The sequence below is a fragment of the Podarcis cretensis genome, assembly GCF_951804945.1.
Source record: "Podarcis cretensis genome assembly, chromosome: 8".
Taxonomy (NCBI): domain Eukaryota; kingdom Metazoa; phylum Chordata; class Lepidosauria; order Squamata; family Lacertidae; genus Podarcis; species Podarcis cretensis.
In genome coordinates this window covers 88,217,548-88,235,690 of record NC_137177.1, presented here as the reverse complement: position 1 = coordinate 88,235,690, position 18,143 = coordinate 88,217,548, and the positions used below count along the sequence as shown (strand labels likewise).

Here is an 18,143-nt window from a genome sequence, read left to right as displayed (position 1 = left end):
TGACCACAAGGCAGTCTCCAGGCAACTTACAATCAAGTTTAAAAACATACAAAACTGTTGGAATTTCAGTGTTTGTTTTTAGCCATCAAATTGGGACATCAGTCACCAGGGACCGCAGGGAAGATTATCAGCAACCCAAAGCAGCCCTACCTTTAAAGCCTTGGTTCAAGGGCCAGGTTCAAGTGAAATGGATTATTGACTCTTGGGGCACAGACAGACCTCTTAAATCAGTGTTGTTATAGGAAGCAAGGCAGCCCTGAATTCACCCTGTCTCTGCAGTCTGACTCTGACCCACTTAATAGCAGGTGTGGATTGGAATGATGAATGCATGAGGAGGTACAGCCTGGTTTCTCTGGCAACAGTGATCCCAGCCCCCGCCTCACAGCGTGAGGACAGTATGAGGGTATTGTTTGCCATAATCATCAGTGGCAAAACGGACCTGCAGTTTCAGTACATTTACTTACATGATTCTGATGGCTAGGTAAAGGTACCCCTGACCGTTAGGTCCAGTCGTGGCCGACTCTGGGGTTGTGGCGCTCATCTTGCTTTATTGGCCGAGGGAGCCGGCGTACAGCTTCCAGCTCATGTGGCCAGCATGATTAAGCCGCTTCTGGCGAACCAGAGCAGCGCACGGAAACGCCGTTTACCTTCCCGCCGGAGCGGTGCCTATTTATCTACTTTAACTTTGATGTGCTTTCGAACTGCTAGGTGGGCAGGAGCAGGGACCGAGCAACGGGAGCTCACCACATCATGGGGATTCGAACCACCGACCTTCTGATCGGCAAGCCCTAGGCTCTGTGGTTTAGACCACAGCACCACCCGCGTCCTTGGCTAGGACCGCGTAATAAAGAAGTCATTTCAAGTTGTGTGGGTTTTTTAATTCACAGAATCAGCAGCAGATTGAGGGAATAGTTAATTGTGAACAGGTGTAAAAAAGTGTATGAAAGAGTAGAAGCTGGTCTTAGGATGTTGGTGAACCCTCTTCACACAAGCGCACCCCCCCAAAAAAAAAAAACAACACCCCAGCAACTTTGTATAAATAATTTGACAGCACTAGATCAAATGCTGTTCCATAAAGAAGTCATATTTTAAAACTACCATTAAGGCTTTCACGTTTTAAAAAAAACAGCACAAGAAAGCTTTCTTTTTTTTACTCATTCATGCTTAGCAGAAGGTCATGGTATCAAATGATGCCACTGCAGAGTTCGGATCTTTGTGCCTGTAGCAGAAGAACAAAGGTCTTTGTCTGCTTCCTTTTGAGTTAAAGGTGATTTTGGCCTCACTCTTTTATATACTGGGATGTAACCTGCCTTTCTAGAATTTCAGGGAAGTTTGTTCAGGAATTTGTAGCTGTGTTCTCAGTGGATTAGCATTTCTCGAAGCTGTGTTTGGCACTTAACATAAAGACAGCCTTCTTCCAGCATAGGAAGTCTGAACATGTATAATGGCACACACATTTTGTTGATAGGGGCATTCTGAGGATTTGGTTATGTAATTGGAAGCCCGCTTATTTCAGAGGCTAACAATTTAGACCTTAAGTTTGCTTACTTTGGCCATTGTTTCACATCCTGTAGCAGCCAAGGGAGGAAGCATGGCCCCTGAGCAGTACATTTATTTAATTGATTTATTGATCCTTTCTTGAGCTCAAGGCAGCTTACAGGCAGTGTTAATGCAGCTTAAAACACATTATAGAAACAAGCACAGAAGATGAGATATCAGTCTAGGCCCCCCCCCCATTAAGCAATATGTAAATACCCAATATAAAAATAAGGGGAAAATCCAGGTCCCCACACAGTGAAGATCTTGACCCTGAGCTTAAAAAGAGAACATGGCTGCCTAACCTTAAAAGTAAAAAAAATAAAATAAATCATCTCCCAACTACCCTACTGACACTTTGCAGACCCGTAATGTTGAGGAGACCGAAGATGAGATTTCTTTCTTAGCACTGGGCAGGGTTGTTGTTGTTGTTGTTGTTGTTGGTTTTGGTTTTGGTTTTGCTTCACTTCCTAAAATGTGGATTTCGGCAAGACTCCAAAACATGCTAAACCCTAAGCCGGCCTCCCACGGTAGTAAGTTTGCTTCTCTCCCAGACAAAACTTCATCTGTTCTAGGGGGCATAAGTTTTGCAGGCGGAAAGGCAAATTCACTGTGGGATTTCAGTTCTTAAAGCTTGTGAGCGGAACAAATTAAATTAAGTTTAGGCTTATAAAGTTCATTAAAAAAGAAAGAAAGAAATGGCAACGTTAAGTAACTTTTTCATTTTAAAAGGCTAATTCCTTACATTCTCTGACTAAAAATAAAACTTTTGCCATGATACAATTCTATTTCTGCAGTAGTTACTGTACTTTAAATATGCAGTTTTACTGTTGCTTTAAATATACAACAATAAAACTGAGAGGTGATATGATAGTCATCTTCAAAAATCTAAAGTGGCATCCTACGGATGGTGGACCAAGATAGTTTTCTCCTGCTCCAGAGACTAGGACCCAAGCCAAAGGATTCAAGTGGCAAGGAAGGAAATTCTGACTAAGTACGAGGAAGAAATTTATGACAGTAAGAGCTGTCCAGCAGTGGAACAGACTCTCTCAGAAGATGGTGGACTCCTTGGAGGATTTTAAGCAATGGTTGGGTGGCCACTTGTCAGGGATTCTTTAGTTCTCTACGTGGGGCTTCCCCTGAGACTGACCCAGAAACTCCAGCAGGTGCAGAATGCAGCAGCGAGACTCCTTACGGGGTCCTTGCCACGGGATCACATTCACGCGGTGCTATACCAACTGCACTGGCTCCCAGGTTTAAGGGGCTGGTTTTGACCTTTAAAGCCCTACGCGGCCTAGGACCCTCGTACCTATGGTACCGCCTCTCCTGGTATGCCCCACGGAGGACCTTACGGTCTTCATACAAAAACATCTTGGAGATCCCGGGCTGCAGGGAAATTAGACTGGCCTTGACTAGAGCCAGGGCCTTTTCGGCCGTGGCCCCGGCCTACTGAAATGCTCTCCCACAAGAGACCAGGGCCCTGCAGGATTTGACATCTTTCCGCAGGGCCTACAAGACGGAGCTGTTCCGCTAGGTCTTTGGGCAGGATGCAGTTTGACTTAGGTACTTTCCTTTGTATAAAACAAGCCTGAAGGAGGCCCCCAACCCGCTCACAGGTCCTTGTATGATCAGTGGAAACAGTTGGCCCTGGCAATTATTAACCACTCTCAATTCCACCCTGATAATTGTCACCTGCCCGGATTTTAACTTGCTTGAATTAATTTTAAGATGTATTTTAATTTATTGATGTCCGTTTTTATGCTTATTGTGTTGTTTTTATGATGTTAGCCGCTCTGAGCCCGGTCTCTGCCGGGGAGGGCGGGATACAAATAAATAATAATAATAATAATAATAATAATAATAATTTCCAATTCCTTCATTGCAGGGGGTTGTACTAGATGGTCCTTTCATCCCTTCCATCTCTGTTACTGTAAGCACAGCAGTAACTGCTAGAAACTGCAGTTGCTTCTGTTGGCTAACTATTATCTCAGTGAAGAGTTAATTGATTCATTAACTTTTCTCCTTCCTCTCCCTTCTCTAGGACTATTTTCCTAGTGCTATTGTTTTCTCAGTATGCCCGAAATGTCAAGTTCCCATTACCCATCTATAAATCAAAAAAAGGATGGACTGCATACCGGTTACAGCTTTTTAAGATGTTTCCTGTAAGTTCTCTCTTCAGCTTTCACTGTGTTTTATTGTTCTGTCTACTGGTGTTTATTTTAGTGTAATTTTATTTATTTTACAAAATTTGTATACTCCTTAACTGTGCATAAAATCTCCAAGCGGTTTACAAAGAATATCAAGTTTGCATTTAAAATGTGAATAAAAGCCAACAGTAAAATCTAGTTTTTAAAAGGCAAAAAGAAGAAAACCAACAGATAAAAATATTCATTGTAAACGAAATTTGCAGTTTAAAGTACACACTAACTTTATATGTCTCAGTAGACTTGCATAAACAGGGCAAGAATAAAGAAGTTCCAGAGTGTCGGAACTGTGACACTAAAAGATGAGAACATTATGTGGCCCTTGTAAAAGTGGCTGAGTGGGTACATATGTGGCAAAGTGATCCTTCAAGTAAACTGGTCCCAATATGATAATGGCTTTATATTCTAATATAAAGCCATTATCATATTCTAATATAATAATCTTGAACTTGGGCTAGTAACCAGTTGGCAGCCAGTGTAGAACTCTGAGCACGGGTGTTAGATGCTGACAGAATCCTACTCCTGTAAGCATTAAATGCAGCAGTGTGGTTGCTAACTGCAGTTTCTGGACGAAGCTCAAGAAAAACCCCATACAGAGCGCATTGCAGTAATCCAACCTTCAGTGTCACCAACGTCGCAGCTGTTGTGATTCAGCTAACCAGGTCCAGGGATTGCTGCAGCTTCTCATGCGAGTTGGAGCTAGTAAAAGGGACTTCAAGCAACTGATGTTTCCTCTGCTTCCAGCGACAAAGCTGGATCCAGAAGCATCCCCGGACCACATATCTGCTTCTTTAGGGCAAGTGCAACCCCACCCAGGGCAGGCAACTGGCTGATTTCTCAGAAATGGGAAACCATCACCAACAGTGTCCCGGCTTGCTGGGTTTCAAGCTCAGTTTAGTTTCTTTCATCTATCCCATCACTGCAGCCAGGAACTGGTTCAGGGCCCACAGGGCCTCTCCTGATTCAGGTCTTATGGAGAAAAAGAGCTGAATTTCATTGACATGTTGATGGCACCTTGCCCCAAATCTCCTCATGACCATTCCCAGCATCTTCAAGTAGTTATTCAAAAGACCATAAATTCTTCAATTAGCGAAAAATCTGGGAGAAGAGGATTGTTTTTGCCTAGTGCCTGCAGATTTGTAATGAAGGCACCAGATGAGCCTTCCTGGGGAGAGCATTCCACAAATGGGGAGCCACCGCAGAAAAGGCCCATTCTCAGGTTGCCACCCTCTAGACTTTGCACAGAGGAGGCACACAAAGAAGGGCCTCAGAAGTGGTCCTTGGTACTGCGGTCCTGAGCTGTTTATAGGTCAACATCAGCACTTTGCATTGGGCCTGGAAACTAATTGGCTGCCAGGGGAGTTAGGCCAGATTGACTTTATGTTCTGAAACCATCTTGCCCCAGTGAGCAACCTGGACACTGAATTCTGCACCAGCTGAAGTTTCTGAACTATCTTCAGAGGCAGCCCCATGTATAATGTGTTCCAGTCATCTAACCTTTCAGTTACCAGAGCCTAGACAACAAACCTCTAACCAAAGCAGATGGAAGGCACTCCAGACCACCTGAGCCTCACGTGAAGGGGATTCAGGACTGCAATGAAGGATGTGGAAAGAGTGGTAGCGAAACCATTCACTCTCCAAGGCATGGAAATTCAGGCTCAGTCAGTGAAAATTATTGGCATTCACTTCAAGTTACCCACTTAAATGGTTTTTAAAAGAATTAAGCAGATTTAGCTATCGGGTCTGTTGATGGCAGTTTAGCTGAACGGAGCCTCCATGTCCATCGGCCGTGTATCTCTGATAATCAGATGCTGAGAATGAACAGGGGGTGGCCATCACCTTGATACCCTGCTTGTGAGTTTGGCCGCAGTTTCAGATAATGCTAAATCCAGTTCCTAAAGAGCTCTACAGAGTGTGCTACAGCACCCCCACCCCACCCCAAATCAATTTATTTATTCTTCAGCTAGCCCTCTGGGATCCACTCATTTTATTTTTGTAAATTGTTGTGAGTTTATCAGCGTGCACAATGCTTAGTTTTGTCTTAAAAGGATTAATGGCGCTCCTTTAAGTGCTTATTTGGAGATATTCCCAGTTTGGGGAAATTGTATGAAAGGATCCATTTTGAACTAGAAGGGTCTTTTAAAGGGAATGTGTTCACAAAATCCTTGATACAACAACTCCCCACCACCAGTTTGAATATTATTATGCAGAGTTGGTAAGGAGATCCTCTGTGGGCAATTATTGTTTCCTTGCTGGTGTGCTTTAAGTCCCTTTCTGTTCCCACTGCAGATCATTCTAGCCATTCTGGTATCCTGGTTGTTGTGCTTCATCTTCACTGTGACAGATGTGTTTCCACCTGATAGTACAAAATACGGATTCTATGCACGCACTGATGCCAGGCAAGGAGTGCTTTTGGTAGCTCCATGGTTCAAGGTTCCTTATCCATGTAAGTGTATTTAGCAAGCACTTAAGGGAGAGTTTCCCACAAAGCTTTGCTCTTTGATACAATTACTCCAGACTTACATTAGTTTATTTTTTTTCTGCGCCTTGCATGAGTACAGAAGAAGTTACCTGGTCACTGGCATGTGCTTGCAGAAATGAGAGTTTGTGATTCGGCTCCCAAGTTGCTGCCAGGTCTGTGGTTCAGCTGCCCAAGATCTCCAGTGAAAAGGGAGCAAGGCTGTGAAAGATCTCTGTCTTGGAGATCTGCTGCCAGTGAGACTAGAGACGATACTGACATATCTGGGCTGGTGGTCTAAGGCAGTTTCATGCCTCTTGGTTTAACTGTGGTTTGAATTAAGCTGATGGTTCCTTTAGTGCTATGTCAGCAAAATAACCCCCTTTCTCTTTGGCCACACCATGTTTGGTAGGTCAGTTCTGAAGGCAGATTCCGCTTTAGTGGGGGGGGGGGGGAATCTGTATAATCTAAGGTGAGAGTGGGCAACCGGCAGATGCAGTTCTCAAGGCAATCTGGTCCAATAACCTCTGGTAAAGGTTGTCCATGCTTCCACTCATGAGGAAAGTAGACAGGTTGCATTAGATAAATATTCCACATTATTTTAAATCTAATTTTTGGATTTTAAAAATGTGATGTGCAGGTAAACATATCTGTATGTGATGCTAATAAAACTGCTAAGGTAAAGGTAAAGGTACCCCTGACAGTTAAGTCCAGTTGCGAATGACTCTGAGGTTGCGGCACTCATGTCGCTTTACTAGCTGAGGCAGCCGACGTTTGTATCCAGACAGTTTTTCTGGGTCATGTGGCCAGCCTGACTAAGCCACCTCTGGCAAAACCAGAACAGTGCACGGAAATGTCGTTTACCTTCCCGCTGGAGGGCTACCTATTTATCTACTTGCGCTTTGAGGTGCTTTTGAACCGCTAGGTTGGCAGGAGCTTATGACTGAACAATGGGAGCTCACCCCGTCACGGGGATTCGAACCGCCTACATTCTGATCAGCAAACCCTAGGCTCAGTATTGCAAAAGCTAAGCAGGGTACGGTATGGTTTCAAATTGGGTGGCGGACTGTGTGTTGAGACTCCCGCATTTCAGGGAGTTGGACCACATGACCCATGGGGTTCCACCTAAATCTACAATTCTGATTCTATGTAAATGCATGTGGGAAGCCCTCCTGAGTAGATGGTACCAATTTATTATGCTGGCAGACTACATATGAAGTGTCAGTTTGTGTGGCATGACCACTGTTTTGAGAACACTATTGTCCACCCCTAAAACCCAGAAATTGGCCATCCTATGAGCTGAGAGAACATTTTACACCTTAAAAGTAATTGCTTTAAATACAGTAAGAACAATTATGGGGTTTTTTTGTCTTCACAGTTCAGTGGGGATTACCTACAATATCAGCTGCAGGTGTGATAGGAATGCTCAGTGCTGTGGTTGCTAGCATCATTGAATCAATTGGCGATTATTATGCCTGTGCGAGGTTATCTTGTGCTCCTCCACCACCAATCCATGCAATAAACAGGTGAGCCTCCTGAAAAAGACCTTGCTTCCTTCTCACCCTTTGCTGTGTTTCCCTGGACTCAAAGTCCTAACTTCTTTCAGATTTTGCAATACAGTGGTGCCTCGCAAGACGAAATTAATCCGTTCCGTGAGGCTCTTCATATAGCGGTTTTTTCGTCTTGCGAAGCAAGCCCATTGACAGCTTAGCGGATTAGCGCTATTAGCGGTTTAGCGGCTTTTAGCGATCAGCTGTTAAGCGGCTTATCAGCAGATCAGCTGATAAGCAGCTTAGTGCCTTAGGAAAAGGGGGGGGGAAAGGAAAAAACCCCACAGGAACTCGCAAGACATTTTCGTCTTGCGAAGCAAGCCCATAGGGAAATTCATTTTGCGAAGCGCCTCCAAAACGGAAAACCCTTTCGTCTAGCGGGTTTTCCGTCTTGCGAGGCGTTCGTCTTGCGGGGCACCACTGTATTATAGACTTTTGGGACCCAAAAATTCAGAACTGTAGCATATATGAGGATGAGTTTGCATGTGGATACTCATAACTCGATATTGCAGCATCAATCAGTGATGTCGATGATCAAACTACCTTAACTGGTCAAATCCCACAGGCAGATTTCATATCACATTGCTTTACTTCTAACCTGTTTTCACTAGGGACAATTACACGTTCATCCGCAAGTCAGAAAGTGAATAATCAGGAAATGGTTCTATGGTTGTTTTTGCACTGAGCAGCCACAGAGAGAAAATTACTCCACTGCATCCTTCTCAATCATGTTCCAACCTGATTCTGGTACTGCATTGCCCTGCCAAACATCCAGTTTCGCTTGGCTTCAAAATATTTGAATTGGCAGGGTGGTCAGCTGACCGGCCAGTTGACTACCTCTTTCCCTCTCCCCATCGTGACTGTAAAGTTCAGGGTGTCTAAATAGTTTTAAAATATAGAATCAACATGTTTATTGATATGAGGGGGGCCACTAGGTGGCGCATCGGAAGATGGCTGACAATAACATCTCTCCGACCCACACAAGGTAATTTGGAGGCTATGATGGGGGTAATTAGCCTCCTTAACCCCCCCAGGATTGTGGGGGGGGCGGCCCTTGCCTGCTGTGCCCTATACCACCCCCGAATTTGTGGGGGTGGGGGCACTAGGCACAAAGCCCTCCTGTGGGATTCCGGCACTCCTCGATGCTGTCTCTGATCCGCGCCTCTAGTTGCAAGAATCTTCAAAAGAAACAATTTGGACGAGATAAATTGCACATACTTCAAGGAAAAAGGGGGAGTAAAGACTGCTGACAGAAGAGATCTCTGATAACAAGACAAGAATAAAATATGAGAAGATACGTCAAGATACGGTACGGCAAATGACTTGGGGGGGAGGGGGGGGAAAAGCCTTCCTTTCCTTTTTTTATGTGATTAAATAAGAATCCCCTCCCCTAACGAGTCAGAAATGTCGCTTTAAGGACTTAAGCTGTGGATTTAAGGCTGTGTGGAGATAAACTTTCGAACCAAAGCAATGTTTCAAGACAAAGCTGGAAAGTTAAGAGTTTTGGAATGACGCAGTTAAAAATGCCGTCGCCATTTTGGAAGGCATTGTTGGAGCTCTTGAGTCTGGGAGGAGAAAGAGAGAAATAGAGCTGTTTACATATCATGGATTAACTCCTCAGTGGGACTTAAGAGTGACAAATGCCTAATTTATGATGGAAAGAGCGATGTTATCTACGAAGGAGATATATGGAAACCATCTGGACTTAGATTGGAAGAACGGGAAATTCACACAGGATTATTATATTTGCTTATCAGCTTAAGGAGACTAACAGAAGAGATCGTAAAAGAAAAAGAGAAATTATATGAACAAGATATGATGTGGAAACACCAAGATAAGACTGGATAGAATTATGAACTTTGTCTGGACTGATTGGGACTGATTTGGACATTAACGCAGTAATAAGAAGATGATTTGAATCCCCCTTTGGATCTTGAAGTATGGGTTCCCCCAACAAAATTTAAAAATTTGGCTTTGTAATTTGGAATTTATGTGATGTGATTTAATTTGATGTGATTGGCCAGTTAATAAAAAATATTATTTTATTTTTTTAAAAAAAGATATGATGCTGTCAGAGCTGCCCCTAGGTCCCAGCTCACAGAGGACCAACGCCCGATCGTCGTTATGTACAAAAGTCTTTATTGAAGTTTAACTTCCATTCCAAAGCCGCAGTGCGCAGCTCTACGTCTTAAACCCTAGACCGGCGAAGTCCCGTCTGAATCTCCTCCCCTCTGACACCAGTTTAAGATCCTAGCCCTGCTCCACCTTTTCCGTTGTTCTCTCCTCCTCTGGGTCCTCCTGCCCGCCGGGGCTTTCCCCTTTCTGGACTCTTCCGACGCTGAGTCGGCTGACTCCTCCCCCTGTCTCCGGCGGGCTTTAGGACCCGGTTCCCAATCCTCATTCTCTGCTGTCCCGCGCTCCTGTACATTTGAACTTGCCTCTCGCGCCAACCCAGTGACCTTCCTCCTGACCGTCACACTGCTTCTGTCACTGCTTCCCTCTTCCGGGATACTGCCCGGATCTGACCTCCCCTCCGTTGTCTGGCTCTCCGATGGAGGCGTGGCCAGCCCTGACTTATCTTCACTCCCTGGTGTGGAATCCTCTGCCCTCGATACCTGGGACTCTTCCCCCCCACTATGCTCTGGTGGGGAAGCTGGTCCTGATTTCCAACTGCTACTCTGGGAGTCCCTGCTGGCCCCTTGCTCCTGGAGTGTCCCCCTTGGGAATCCCCTTGCCCTGGCCACTGGCGCCCCCTTCTGTGAATCTTCCGATTCGCTGGAGAGGCTCATGGAATCTCTCGGGCCACTGTCATCTTCTCCTACGCTGCCCTCAGATTCTTCCCCTTCGCTCTCCATCTCCCCTCTTCCCTGTGCTTCTGCTCCTGAGCCCCTGACAGATGCCTTTCCATTAAAAAAAATGCTCAAAGCACCGTACAATAGCAGTGGGAGCACAATGCATAACAAAGATCAACAATCCTGATAACAATTCCATAACAGAAATAATATGCAACAATACATAAGAAATACAACACCAGTGCAATGACAAATTCATACAGAACAATAATTATAATATAATAATGCATACATAAAAAAACACACCATTCAGTAGATGCTATAATGAAAAAGAATCATACTGAGAAGCTAGATAGCAATTTGTGACCCCTATGCAGTAGTGAAAGACAATAGCAGAAGTTTCATATGTAAAGACAAAAGTTAGTGTGAGTTTCCTTAAAACATGCTAGGCAGCTGGAAAGAACACAAGGAATCCAGAAAGTGAGAGTTGACAAGAACTGCAGAAGGGGGCAGAGATGAGAAGGTCAGGAAGAGGATGTCTCTAATGGGCTTGAGTTTTCTTGGATCTTTCTACTGCAGGCCAGGAGACAGTGTGGCTTTTTCCTTTTGCTTGCATGAGGTTGGAGGGGAAATCACTTTGTTTTATTTGTAGTACAGTTGTACCTTGGAAGTTGAACGGAATCCGTTTCAGATGTCCGTTCAACTTCCAAAACGCAGCTTTTGATTGGCTGTAGGAGCATCCTGCAGCTAATTGGAAGCCACACCGGATGTTCGGCTTCCGAAAATCGTATGAAAACCAGAACAATCACTTGCGGGTTTCAATCGTTTGGGAGCCGAAATGTTCGAGTTCAAAGGTGTTCAGCTTCTGAGGTTCCACTGTATTCTGTATTCTGTGTTACAAATGCATAAGAATATTTGACCAGTTGATGACGTCTTTAACTGTCAAATACCCAGCCCTTAACTACAGTGGCTGCCAGTCCTGCTTGAGAGTCAGAAAATAACTACTTGTGTTTGTCTGGCCTCGACTGGTTTTCATGCTTTTCTAACATGCTATATAGCGTAATCTCAACATTTTCCTTCCAATTGCAGGGGCATTTTCATAGAAGGCCTTTCCTGTGTATTAGATGGAGTGTTTGGCACTGGGAATGGATCTACTTCCTCTAGCCCCAACATCGGAGTCTTGGGGATTACGAAGGTACATATCTGTTCAAATAAGCTTGAGATTTATCATGTTGGGAGCTTCCTCTGCACATGCTTAGTGAAGAGAGAGGGACTTGCTCAAGAGCAGAGTTCAGTTAAGGTTGTACATAGAAAACACAGTCTGATTGCTGTGTTGTTATTATTTTAAAATGCACCCTCTTTCAGTCAGAGTACCGTATTTTTCGCCCTATAGGACGTACTTTCTCCCCTCCAAAAATGAAGGGGAAATGTGTGTGCGTCCTATGGGGCGAATGCAGGCTTTCGCTGAAGCCTGGAGAGCGAGAGGCGTCGGTGCGCACCGACACCTCTCGCTCTCCAGGCTCCAGGAAGCTATCCGCAAGCCTTGCGTGCCCGGGGGAACTCCCCCCGGGTGCGCAAAGCCTGCGGGCGGCAGCCTGCAGCGCGGAGCACGGGGCGCCCTCTGGAGGACGCCCCGTGCTTTGCGCAGGTGTCCTCAGCCTGCCGCCCGGCGGGTTAGGCGCCCTGAGGCAGAGCGCCCCACGCGCCAGACAGACATCTGCAGCATGGGGAGCCCTGCAGAAGTTCCCCGCAGGGCTCTCCACCCTGCGGATAGCAGCCTGCCGCCCAGCAGGTGGGGCGCATGAAGCAGAGCGCCCCGCGCGCCGGACAGACATCCGCAGCGTGGGGAGCCCTGCAGGAGTTCCCCGCAGGGCTCCCCACGCTGCGGATAGCAGCCTGCCGCCTGAGGCAGACATCGGCCAGCCCCACAAACTAGGGGGACAGCGGGGAGGCACAGCGCCGCCATCCCACTGTTCCCTGACCTGGTTTTGGGGGGGAAATAAAGGGGGGGGGAAATCCTTTATTTCCCCCCCCCCAAAAAAAGTAGGTGCATCCTATGGGACAGAGCGTCCTATGGGACGAAAAATGCGGTACTTAAAGATCAGTGAACATGAGATGTTTCACGTGTCACTGCATGAAAAAGCTGGACTCAACTCTCCATTAACATTTGCAAATATGAAATGGGATGGTTGCTCCCACTTAATTAAGTGGAATGCTGTGGTGTGGTGAGTTAAAACGCTATAAAAGTCACATGTGAAACCCCTTTGGGATCTAACAAGTGCCAACACCGATGATATTATGACACTTGTTAAAATTGTATTCTTATTGTATATTGCATTTTAGTATATTAAAAATCACACTCCTTTTGTGTGCGAAGCAATACATAAATTCAATAAATCTAATGTTATCTAAATAGTTTAGTTCCAGTAAGATTGTTAAATTATGTGTATCAACTGCACTTTAGTTTGATTTGTATGAAGACGTCATTGTTTTAATAGTCTTGTTAGACATTGCCTTGAAACTCACCATATTAGGTAGTACATAAATACTTTTATGAATGAAATAAATAAGCTGTGTATATGCATACAGTTTAATATCCTTGAGGAATGGTTTGCAGGGAATGGAGGTGGTGGTTTCAGCATCTTCCCCCCTGCACCCCACATCTTGTGCTGTAAGTTGTACTTCCATCCAGCATGTTTTATACATGATGGGGACAGGTGCTTAAAGACACAAGATTTCTAGATACAGATAGGTAGCCGTGTTGGTCTGCCATAGTCAAAACAAAATAAAAAAATTCCTTCCAGTAGCACCTTAAAGACCAACTAAGTTAGTTCTTGGTATGAGCTTTCGTGTGCATGCACACTTCTTCAGATAAGAAGTGTGCATGCACTTCTTATCTGAAGATTTCTAGAGTCATGTGTAGCCTGGCCCTTAAATCTTTTTTTTTTTTATTGTCACTGATTTGCTTGTGAAAGTCTGAATATGAACATCGCCATCTACTGGATGCAATTTTTTTTTTTAGGCAGGGAGGGCGAGGTTTCTTACAAAAATACAGTGGTACCTCAAGTTACAAACGCTTCAGGTTACAAACTCTGCTAACTTGGAAGACTTACCTCGAGTTGATAACTTTGCCCCAGGATGATGAGAACAGAAATCATGTGCCAGTGTCACAGTAGCAGCGAAAGCACTCCTCTAGTTAAGAACAGTTTCAGGTTAAGAATGGACCTCCGGAACGAATTAAGTTCGTAACTAGAGGTACCACTGTACATGGAAGTGCAGCAGTGGGTTGGCCCCATTTCCATAGCCTAATATTGGCTGTCTGCAGTTATCTAGGGACCTGTCACATTTGTTTTACCTTGATCTCGTAATTTCCAGTCATGGATTAAATAATTTCTGAACATGCTACAAGCAAATGTTACAAAGGCACTTTATGTATTACATGTTTACTTCATAAAATGATTGTTAAAAATAAACCCACCCTTAAAGTGGTTTACAGTTAAACATACAAAAAGTTAAAATACTAAAACTGATGAGAATTCATATCAACTTTCTGAGCATCTGAGCTTGTCTAAACAATAGCATTTTTAGCAGACACAGAAAAGAATACAGTGAAAGCACCTGCTTGATATCAGTAGGCAGGGAATTCCAAAGTGTAGGTGCTGCCACTTTATACATCCCCTTAGGGCAAAATGTCTGTTTATGGGATTGTAGTAGAAAGAAAGGCTGTTTAAGGAAAATAGCATGGGAAATGTTTTCAAAGAGGTATGCTCTGCCAGTGCAGCTTGCCTTTGTTCGTAATCTTTTTCATTGTATAGATAGCACTAAATAAAGCAATGGGAAAGTGTGGCGGAAGAGACCTTTGCCCACACACAGAGTGTGACTCAAGTCAAGTGAATGTTGATTGTCACATGGACTCTGCTGCTTGTGTGTTAAACTGTCAGCGCAAAACCTTCGCAAGGAATTGATTTATGCTTCTCCTGAGAAGCTTTGTTTCGTTCAAAGCATCACTTTGTTCAGTTGTGCTCTTCAAAGAGTGTAGCCCCAAGCAATGGAAATGGCTGTGTGTTATGTAACTCTACAAAAATAGTCTTTTTGAACTAAAATGCCCCAAAGCACGAATCTGTATTGCCAGGTCTTACATTCAGCTGATGTGGAATGTATCAAGTGGCTTTATCAGTTTGCTTCCATTGATAAATACTGGGAACACATGATAACATACTGGCCTGCAGTATCATCCTGTCAAGTGATCACATGATAACTGTGGCCATAGGGAATCGGCCTAGAGTGTTTGAAAAATAAAAATAAAAAGTTTTAAATTTGCTGGGGTTGTGGAGCAAGGAAAAAGCCGAGGTCAGGCAGTTTTCACCAAACTAGCAGGAGATGGTGAGGTTTAGTTGGGATATCCGTCTAATAACAGAGGCTTTTAATTCTCTGTGCCACTGAGTCCCTAATCTGTTTCCTCTGCAGCTGTTGTTGCAGCTACCCCTAGTCCTTCCCCTTCTCTGCGGTCTCCGAATTGACTCAGAGAGATTCTTCTGTGGCTGGCAGTGCAATGCTCCAGTAATTAAAAAAGGCCCACCTGCATATTGATACACAGATCTCACCAAGCTCCCTCCCCACTGAAGAGGTTTCTTCTTGTCCTTCAGCAGAGAGCCATCATGAACAAGTGAGCCATCAAGTCAGGAAATGGAATATTGCATTTAAATCAGCTAAAGATTATATTATTTTTTCCCAGAGCTGCTGAACTACAGCAGCCGTCAGCCCTAGCAAGCACAGCCACTGACTGATGAGTGCTGTAGTTCACCAGCATCTGAAGGGCTAAAAGTTTCCCATGTCAGTTTTACAACTTTGTGATGAAATCACAAGTTGTCATCATGAACAAGGCAGTGGAACAGTCTCCCTCGGGCAGCTGTGGACTCTCCTTCCTTGGAAATTTTTAAGCCATCTGTCATGGATGCTTTAGCTGAGATTCCTGCATTACAGGGGGGTGGACTAGATGACTCTTGGGTCCCTTCCAACTCCATGATTCTAAGAGCAACTGCCAGAAATATTGTAATTTATCTCCCTTTTTGTTGTGTGATTCCTAGGTTGGAAGTCGGCGAGTGATCCAGTATGGGGCAGCGCTCATGTTGTTGCTTGGAATGGTTGGCAAGTTCAGCGCCCTCTTTGCATCCCTCCCCGACCCGGTGCTTGGCGCTCTCTTCTGCACTCTCTTTGGTATTTGAATTTCCCTCCTTATATTTTCCCCTGTTAGCAATGAGCTCTATGCGCAGCCATGTCAGCTGCCACTTCTCCAGCTGCCAGGAGAGTCTCCTGTCTTTCCTCATGGACTTGCTTGGGAGAAGTGCCTTCCAGATGCTCACTTTGATGTCTGGTGATGCTGCTTCAGGGTACAACCCACCTGTTTGCATGAGCTGAAAGGGTCAAAACCTTAGTAGACTGGCACACATCCCCCCCATTGTTTGTTAGGCTGCTGAGTAATGCTGTGCAGTTTTACAGAAAGAACTGATGGCTATGGTCTCCTTCCACAACTGGAGGCAGCAGTGCTTCTGAATACCAGTTGCTGGAAACAGCAGGAAGGGAGAGGACAGCCCTTGTGCTTAGGTCCTGTTTGCGGGTTTCCCACAGGCAGCTGGTTGGCCCCTGTGAGAACAGGATGCTGTTCTCACCTGATCCAACTGCTGGATCCAGCAGGCTCTTCTTATATTCTTAAAACGTAATGTTATTTATGTATCGGCTTGGTACACATAACCGCAGACTCCCAAGGCCAGGCATGAAACATAATAAATCAATCCCCTTTTTTTGTATGCCACCTTTCCAAAGTTAAAACCATGTTTACACAACTACAAGGGGACGCGGGTGACGCTGTGGGTTAAACCACAGAGCCTAGGGCTTGCTGATCAGAAGGTCGGCGGTTCGAATCCCCGTGACGGGATGAGCTCCCGTTGCTTGGTCCCAGCTCCTGCCAACCTAGCAGTTCAAAAGCATGCCAAAAAGTGCAAGTAGATAAATAGGTACCGCTCTGGCGAGAAGGTAAACGGCGTTTCCGTGTGCTGCTCTGGTTCGCCAGAAGCTGCTTAGTCATGCTGGCCACATGACCCGGAAGCTGTACGCCAGCTCCCTTGGCCAATAAAGGGAGATGAGTGCTGCAACCCCAGAGTCGGCCACAACTGGACCTAATGGTCAGGGGTCCCTTTACCTTTACACAACTACAAACCTAACAAAAGTAGTCATAAACAATACACAAAATATCAGAAATGCACAACTAAATCCAACAATTTCCACATAAATCATAGCGATAAAAAAAGTAACAGCGACAGCAACAACTGCAACAATCCCCCTTAAAAAATACCCCAGCCCAACATAAGTCTTCAAACTATCAATGTATATTTATGCACCCTTAAGTGAACATACGTCTCTTACTTTCTGCAAAGATGGAGGTTGTTTTTGCTTTTAACGGAAGGGAAATACTGGTGGTCTGTGTAGTTTTTCACATTGCATACTGTAGAGGCTAAAATTCTGTCCTGTTTGTTCTTGTTCAGGGATGATTACTGCAGTCGGACTGTCTAACCTGCAGTTCATAGATTTAAACTCTTCTCGGAACCTTTTTGTGCTTGGATTTTCTATCTTCTTTGGCCTGGTCCTTCCAAGTTACCTCCGACAAAATCCACTTGTCACAGGTACAAAATTTCCCTTTTTCTTATTCTACTACATGTATTAAAATAAGCTTATGCTGAAACATCTTGCTCTGAACAAAAATGCATTTACACAACCCATGTGGAAATGGATTTTGTAAACATTTCAACCTGTGCTGTCAGCTGTGGCTGCAATTGTTAATCAGTCGGCTGGTATAATTGCTTAAAGCTTTAATTGCAGACTAAGATTTGGTTTGCCAGCCGTACTCTGTGTTCTTGAAGGCTTCATAGGGCAGCCCTGAAAGAGACTTTGGTCCCTTTCCCCATGGTTAATAAAAATATCTCTTAAACATGGGTCCTCCACAATTCTAAGAAGCTTTTTCAAGCTTTTTGAATTATTTTATTTTATTTTTATTATTTTTATTATTTTTATTATTTTTATTTTTTTATTTATATTATATTATATCAAAAATTAGTTAATTAGCCAACTGGTCACAAGTCCATGTTAACGGAATAAAAGATGGGTTGACCAGCACTACTGCCTGTTTGTACAAGCCCAGTTCTGGGACCGAGGACCCATCTGCATTTAGACCCTTTTACAAGATAGATCTTTCTGCAGATTAATGGGGAACATACTATTGATGGATGCGCAATGCTTTTTTCTGCTTATTATTATTTGTTGAATTTATATCCCACCCTTCCTTCTGAAGGAGCCCAGATCCACAATTGGGGGAGGGGGCATTCTAGAGCAGTTTAAACATTATAAAAACAATGACAGTTAATAACACCTGGAAGCGGTTACAGTTAAACATTATTCCATCCAGTGATGTCAGGGATGCCAGGAACAGTATCCCTCAGCCATGAAATGCCTGGGTAAACAGGAACGTTTTCAAATTCTTCCTGAAAGTTAATAGTGGAAGCAGAAGCACCTCACAAGGGAGGGTGTTCCATAAACACCACTGATGGCC

The 18,143-nt window shown here is 44.4% G+C and overlaps 1 protein-coding gene across 12 annotated transcripts in view; it reads left to right on the top strand.

Moving 5' to 3' along the window:
- Window positions 1-18,143, top strand: part of SLC23A2 (solute carrier family 23 member 2) — an 85,196-nt gene that overhangs the window by 57,885 nt on the left and 9,168 nt on the right. For all 12 annotated transcript variants that reach the window (XM_079987500.1, XM_079987491.1, XM_079987493.1 and 9 more), the window contains 6 exons: window positions 3,578-3,698; window positions 6,030-6,186; window positions 7,577-7,724; window positions 11,630-11,735; window positions 15,628-15,757; window positions 17,083-17,220. In XM_079987500.1, the coding sequence (XP_079843626.1) occupies window positions 3,578-3,698; window positions 6,030-6,186; window positions 7,577-7,724; window positions 11,630-11,735; window positions 15,628-15,757; window positions 17,083-17,220 (800 nt within the window). The remainder of the gene's footprint in view (window positions 1-3,577; window positions 3,699-6,029; window positions 6,187-7,576; window positions 7,725-11,629; window positions 11,736-15,627; window positions 15,758-17,082; window positions 17,221-18,143) is intronic.